General features: G+C 40.2%; 1 protein-coding gene across 1 annotated transcript in view; it reads right to left on the bottom strand.

The window, feature by feature from the left end:
- Positions 1-2,360: 2,360 nt before the first annotated feature.
- The window catches only part of PRPS1 (phosphoribosyl pyrophosphate synthetase 1), a 40,566-nt gene continuing 35,000 nt past the window's right edge, over positions 2,361-7,926 (bottom strand). Inside the window, exons 7-8 of the mRNA XM_027769692.1 lie at positions 5,651-5,810; positions 2,361-3,448 (exon numbers count right to left, since the gene is read on the bottom strand). Coding sequence (XP_027625493.1) covers positions 3,356-3,448; positions 5,651-5,810 — 253 coding nt within the window. The 3' untranslated portion in view covers positions 2,361-3,355. The remainder of the gene's footprint in view (positions 3,449-5,650; positions 5,811-7,926) is intronic.

The following is a 7,926-nucleotide window of genomic DNA, read 5'->3' as shown; positions in this document are numbered from 1 at the left end:
TCCCATTTTTCAGCTATAAGAGGATATCATAGATGACTCTGGTGACCCATTACCAGACAATGAACAAAGGAGTCCTTTGGCATCCTTAAAGACTCCACAGACAAAATGGCCTTTATTTACTCAAACCTCTTTTGATCATATGATGCATGGTTTGCAAAAGGCCTTGTTATGGGCAACTTAAGAGAACCAATCTCCCGGACCAGCAGTTGTTGTAATGGCTATGTCACTGAACTTCCATGTAGTCAACCAGTTTGAGTCCCAGATCTGGAGGCTTAAACTCACGCCAGACACGTGTGTGCGTGCCCAAGATCCTGAGAGAATGGAGAAGGAATTGCAGTGTGGCCATCTCCCCTAGGGGGTGATTTCTCACTTTCTGTCTCTGTCTTTCTGGTGAACGCATGCACCCTATAGCAAAAAAATAAAAAAATAAATAAATAAATAATAAAAAAGAGAGCCAATCCCCTACAAAGGTAGGGCAAGAAGCCAAGAGTCAGGGATCCAGGAAGCCAATCAACTGAAGAAGGACCTGCCTTTCAGACTGGAAATACAGACCCAGCAGGTAGCATGGAGGTTAAGGCACTGGATTTCACATGGCTGATCATGTGGTTCAAATCCAGGACCTGGCTGTATGGAAATCATACTAGGTGGATGTGCATGCATGCCCAAGGTCCTGAGAGGACAATGAAGAGATACACAACATGGCTATCCCCCAAACCACCCCCAGGACTGATTTCTCACTTTTTTCCTTCTCTGTGGCAAGAACAGAGGTACAGGCTAAAGCAAGGGTAGGAGGCAAGGGCTTCATTTCCTGACTTCTTTTCACACAGGGTACTTGCTCTCTCCATTGTCTCTAGTCTGAATGGTGTGCCTCAAGGCAGTCATATAAAGCTCTTCTTTCTGCCTTATTTTAAGATTTTTGTGGGGGAGGTATCACCAAAAACCAGATTCCCTTCTGGAGGGTTCTTCCCCCTTCCCCACAACACAGAACTATTAAGACATGTAGTAGGGCAGGTCAATAAGAAAGTCAAGGTTTGGGGGAACTTCAGGCTTTTTATGATTCTAATAACCCTCAGGTTAAGATATACATGTCATTAAATTAACCAGTTAATACTCCCACTGTAGGAAATACTCCTGGGAGATGCTCATGGCACTTCGCTGAGTGTCACAGGGAACTGAATACTGGTCTTTTCCTAGGCATAAGGATCAAAGTTGGGGACTAAGAATCTTTCTTGAGTGACATCAAAACCTTATTCTAGGAAATGGATGACTCAGAGGAACCTATAGTAGAGGTTTTATATTAACAAAAATATTTTTAAACCACCAGCCCTGACCATTAATTCAGGAAACAGCATAATCAGCAAGCAAAAGAAAGCAGCTTCCTCCAGAGAGAGGACTTGAGATCAAAGTGGTCTTGAGGGCCAGAGGCACACATTTCACAGCTTACTTCAGTCCCTCTTGAGTCACTCTTGTCAAAGGCTAATTGCAAAGTCAATTTTATAATATTCAGCAAAACTGAAACAAAAGCAGACCTGGGCTTCAAAAGTAAGGAAGCACTCTTCACCATGCTCCAGAAGCATGTGACTTCCCAAAGTAAAAGAGCAGTACCCTTATCTGATGATGTTCAAAGAAATTTGCTGAAAATGTTGGGATGCACTCTAATCCATTTTTAAATTGGGCATATTTACCTTCTTGAAACTGTTTATTTAGAAGGGCTGAAATTAAATGCCAAATGGGGCCGGCTCTGTGGCCTGGTGGGTAAGGCCACTGGATCCCACATAGGCAACTGCATGGTTTAAATCCCAGACTTCTTGGTTTGAGAAACATGTTGGTCACGGAAGCGTGCATGCCCAAATTCCTCAAAGGCGAGATGGAGAAGTGATTGTGTAACCATTCCCCACGGGGTGTGCTCCTCTCTCTCTGTCTCCGCGCTGAGTACACACACCCTCTAGCAAAAACAAACAAATAAATGTTGAACATACGCCAATTACTGATGAATGAAGGGAAATAATCACATTTAGAAAAACTGGTTCAAAAGAAGTAAACATAGAAACTACTCTCCTCCTATAATAAAGCACCTGATTTGGATCCCCAGGAATAAGAACTAGAGACCAAGCAGGCATAGCATTATATATCCCATCCTATAATTCAGGTATTGCACTGAATTACACTGTACCTAATTCTCAGCCAATCCCAGACATCTTAAGTCCTATGGTTGAATAAAACTGCTGCCAATGTCTTCCCTTGGATTAACAATGCAGCCAAAATAGTTTAGATACAAATAAGAGCTATCAATAGACAGCCAGACATCTAAACCAAACCTTCAGCAGAGAGATCAGTACAGATATGATATAGACCCCAAATCACACACATACACTTTTATTAGTTTCCTCTACAAGAGACAATAACATCAATCTTTTTAACAAAAATCTCAGGTCATTTGAGAGGCCTAACAGATCCAAGGGAGGAAAATGAAAATTAAATACTTAAATTAATCAAAAGGCACTACAATACCACCAAACCTAATACCACAGTGGTAGTAGGCTAAGGAAGATTAAGCTACAGCAAATCACCTAAAGTGAATGTTAATGATTATACAGCAGGAAGCGAGTTTGCTTTCCAGAACACTGGGATAATGATCATTTGGACTCAAGAAGATATCTGGCCGGGAAAAGGTCAAGACGGCTGAAGGTAAAGCCAAATCAAAAGGAATAGGTACAAAGGAGAATCGAAGCTACATAGGTCGAGCAGATGGCGATGGATCAGGCTTCTTCCTCCCAAGAAACATTTGTTGAGCTGTGCTAAATCATTCTCCCCCCCCCTCCCTCATCAAACCCCCCTCCCAGTACCTATTCAAGCTGAGATGCTTGCTCCTACCTTACAGGGTACTCAGCTAACAGGACTAGGTTTGGGGCTGCCCAGGGCTCCTGCTATAATTTAGCATAGACCTTAGAGAAGCTCTCACATACATGGGTTGGCTTTGTTGCTAGCTGTTAGGAACAAAGAAAACCCTGAAGCATTCACATGCAAAGCAGTCTGAGCTTCCTAAATCACTTTCAAACACCCCTACACAACACCTTCAAAAATCTGAAATCTTGCAGCAGCTGAGTTGTATAGTTAAAGCTGCAAGGCTCACAAAATCATCAAGGAAGCCAGAATGAGACAATGCAGGTAGGATTTCCCAGCAGTCTTCAATCTGACTTTCCTTAATTTAGGATAAATTCTAATATACCTGATGTGGGATGTAGAAAGCTACACTGGAGCAAGCTGGGTCTTCTGCTGAATTTGTCATCAAATACCAAGGGAAAACAAGGGATGAGGTTGATTTTATTTTTAAAAAGCCTCAGAAGTTACTCTATTATAAAGGGACATGGCTGAACAGGTAGGAAACAGATTCCCCATTGTGGGTTCTCCTGATGGCTTCTGCCAGGATCATGGAGATGTCGATAACCTAGAAAGGTAAGAAGGGCATTAAGTTAGTATCACATGGACAGCAATGAGTGGCCATGACTGAAGACATTTGTGAATAGGCTAATGAGTGCCTTTCATATTAAAACTGATACACTATGCTGTTTCCTCTCTTCACAGCAACATTTGTTTTTCTTTTTCCCATGAGGGGGACAGAAACTGCCATCAGGGTCCTCACACTGAGATCCCTCCTGCCTCAGACTTGGCCAGCCAGGATCACAGGCATGTGTGTGTGTGTTTCCAGTATGCTCAGAGAGGTCCGGGGATGTGAACCCAGAGCCCTCCCATGTGGGTCGAGTAGTATTGCTGCATAATAACGCTGCCTGCCCCAGCAACATTTAGGGAAGAATCAAATGCTAATGGAGGAAAAATTGACTTAGGCTCATCAAAATAGTAGGTTGGCATTTAAAAACCCTTAAAGATGGGAAAAAAAATAGTCTTTACAGTGAAAAAAATATCCTTAAGAATGACAGCACTCTAATTGTAACGTCAGTAAGCTAATGGATAACTGCATACATTTTAAACTAAGTAAGGCCTTGTTTTCTTTTTTTAAATTTTCAATTTATTTCTTTCATCTTATTCTTTGTTTTTATAGATGTTTTATTATTTTTCATACATTAAATCGCTATACATCATTTAGATTGTGAAGAGACCATACCCGACATGACATACACCTCAGTCCAGCCTAGTTGAGACTATTATACACATTCTCATCAACAGATAATAAATCTTATCTGTGTCCTACAAGTGTCTTACCTCTCCATTTTAATTTCTTTTCCTATGCTCTTCCCCTCCTACATACTCTTTCCACTTTGTCTCTAGTGTCCATTACAATTTTTAATGCTTTTATATTCTCCAGTCTTTCAGTCTCTACCATAGAGTGCAGACAGTCAGTATATGTTAAGTGAGACATACAATGTCTCTTTCATATCCTGACTTGCTTCACTCAGCAACAAATCTTCCATATCCATCCACTTTCTATCAAATTCCAGAAGGCCTTGTTTTCTTAGTGTGTCAGAACTTGTACTTCACTATCTAACAATTATTTGGGAAATTATTTTAAGATACTATGACCTTTGGTCTTGTAGGTATTGGATGAGGCAAAGGAAACTACATGTTAATAAAAACCTTTTTAGGTCCAGAGCATACTTTGAGAAACCTTTAAACTGATATATATTCTTTAGAACTTCAGTTCTAAAAAAACTAAAGTTCCAGATCTAAAGGATGTATAATCATTTTAAAGGTTTCACATTAAGTCTGCAGGGACCAACAGTTACAAGTTAAGACAAACACACATTATAAAGCATGGACTAGAAAACGTTAATGTGCAATACAATTACTGGGAGAGCCTATTAAACTGTAGAATCTAAGGCTCCATCTTTCAGATGCTGAGATCTAGCCATTCAATTATTTTTTTAAGAAAGCTTTTTGCTAAAGGGCACATGCACGCACCAGAGAGACAGAGACAGAGAGATAGAAAGTGAGAAATCACCCCCGGGGGGGATGGCCACACCATAATCCCTTCTCCTTCATTCTCCTCTCGGGATCTTGGACATGTATGCACACACGCCAAGCATGAGCTTTAAGCTGCTAGCTCCAGGACTTGAACCAGTCAATAATGTGGGAGTCCAGTGATGTAACCATTACAACATCTGCTGGTCCCTGCCATTCAATTTTTTAAACAAGTGATTTTTTAACTTTCAGATCACAGATCCTAATAACTGACTAGTCCTTGAGGCATGACATTAGTGGGACACAGATATGGTTTATTTCCTGTCGACAATGATATGTATAGTGTTCTCAACTGGATTGGTCTGAGAAGTATTTCATGATGGGTAAAGTCTTTTTACAAGCAAAATAAGAAATAGTGATTGACTGGTTCAAAAATACCTGGAATAATAATAATGATCAGAAAAAAAATGAAAAGATACTGAATGATGAAATGGGGATGTTAATGTCCTATACTGACTGACATGCATGGCATTCCCTTTTGAAAAAGCAATGTAATACACTGTAAAGTTATATGTAATCCAATGTAATATAAACAAGATTATGATGATAATAAATAAATTTCAAAAAAAGATTGAAGAAGAAATATCTTCAAAATCTAGACATCTAATTTGACATATGCAACCACCTCTTAAACACTTAGTAGGGTTCTATTTTGAAGGAATCTTAGGCTCACCTGTATTTTAGAACAATGTTTCATCTTGTCCTCCTGAGGTATGGTATTGGTGACTACTACAGCTTCAAAGCATGCATTGTTGATACGAGAGATGGCTGGACCAGAGAAGATTCCATGAGTTAAGATAGCATAAACTCTAGTAGCTCCAGCTGAGAGAAGTCTAGAGGGAACAAAATGATGAGTTAATCTTGTCACTACAGAATGTGAATTACTGGGAAGATGTATGTATATTAGTCAGCTCGGGCTGCCATTAAAAAATAACATCAACTGCATAGCTTAAACAAAATAAATCTATTTCTCACAGTTCTGGAAGCTGGAAATCTAAGATTGAAAGACAAGACAAGGTAGGTTTCATATTGAAGCTTTTCTCCTGACTTTATGTGGCTTCCATCTTGTATGCTCACATGACCTCTTCGTGTACATGTGCGAGGAGATTACCAGCAAATTTCTCTGTATTATCTTCTTATAGGGGCTCTACTCCCATCATGATCTGTTTATAACCTCATCTAAACCTACATGCCGGGGTTAAACGGTGGTGCAACAATAAAATGCAATACTCCGTGGAGCAGAACCACATGGGAAAGTTCCATGTTCACTTCTGGATACCTCCCTGAGTATGCCAGGAATACTTGTGCCCATGATCTGGGGCTGGCTGAAGTTGGGGAAGTTAAACCCTAGGCAGAGTGCTCTCTCTCTCTCTCTGGCTCATGGAAGAAATAAACTCTAAAAAAATAATAAATTAACCTAAATACCCCCACTAAGGTAATCTTCAAATACCATTACACTGAAGGTTAGGGCTCAACATATTAACTTTGGGAAGACATAATTTACCATACCAACGAGAGAGAACTGCATTAAGAACTTACCTAAATAGGTTTGGATTAATGTAAAGAGACTTTGGCACAGTGTGCTGCATTTTACAAAACTGATGTCCTTTTTTCCTGGGCACATACAAGGGCTTCTTTTTCCAGACTCCCTTGCACAATTAGGTATGGCCATATGGCTTAAATCTGGCTTTAAAATGTGGGCAGATAAAATACATATCACTTCTTGGAGGGACTTAGAAAAATGTTCCAAGGCAATCCTCCATATTCTTTTCACTTTCTAACTGGCCAAAATGGAAATATCTTCCAAGGTAATCTTGGAAGCTACATGTTAAAGATGGAGCACCACAAGATCTTAAGAATCTGATTTCTAAACTATTGCTTAGTGAAAATGAGCCCAACCAGGAACATTCACATTGGACTATGCCATGAGGAGAAGGAAATATTACCATGTTAAGCCACAGACATTTATTTCAGAGTTGACCTGTTATAGCACTTAATATTAACTTACTAATACAAAGATGAAATGGGTTTTATAAATGTAAACCTCAGGATCCAAGCCAGGAATGACTCAGCACCCAAATGTTTTTTTAAAAATAAGTATTTGGTATTTTTTAATTTCATGAAATAGCATGAGTCAGAGAGAGAGACAGAGACAGAGACAGAGAAAAGTACCCTCAACAGGGTCTCGTCACACTATGATTCTCTTTCCCCAGCCCTCCAGTTCTTCAGGATCATGAGCATCCATGCATGTGCCCAATCTATTTTCAGACCCACCCAGGATGTGAACCCACAGTCAGCAATGTGGCATCTGGCGTTATAATTCACTTTGGTACTGACTGTGCCACCAGCCTGGGCTTATGTTTTTGTTTTTGTTTACTGCATTCTTCCATGAGGATGAGACAGAGGGAGAAAGAAAAAGAGAAAAGCACCTCCAACAGGTCCCATGCCACAATCCCTCCTGACCAGCCTTCCCAGACAGCCAGGAACATGGGTGAATGCAAGCATGGTATAACACCAAAATATCTTTTTAGCACCTATTACATGTCAGGAAAGGCAGACAGTCATGTTTTTAAAAATCCATTTGTAAAAAACAATTCTGTTCACAGTGGCTTGGATTCTAAAAAATAAGGAGCCACTAAGAGTTTGCAGAAGTGGTGTGACGGAATCTAGCCTTAGTCTTATGAAGATAGGCAAGTGTGAAGGTAATATGAAAGATGGACTGTGCAGGTGAATATTGGTGAAAGGCAACAGAGAGCAGAATGGGAGATAATATAGAACAGCACAGGCAAGAGATAGGAAGTAATATGAACAAAAGTAGGAACAGTGGGCCAGCAGGTGGTGTGGTGGTTAAGGTGCTGGACCCTCACATGGCTGACTATAGTTCAAGTCCCAGATCTGCCTGCCTTCTCACTCCCCATTCTTCCAGTGAATTTAAATAATAACAATGAA

This window comes from Tupaia chinensis, unplaced genomic scaffold, assembly GCF_000334495.1.
Source record: "Tupaia chinensis unplaced genomic scaffold, TupChi_1.0 Scaffold000082_1, whole genome shotgun sequence".
Classification (NCBI taxonomy): domain Eukaryota; kingdom Metazoa; phylum Chordata; class Mammalia; order Scandentia; family Tupaiidae; genus Tupaia; species Tupaia belangeri.
The sequence above is the reverse complement of the archived record's forward strand: the minus strand, read 5'-3'. Positions and strand labels throughout refer to the sequence as shown.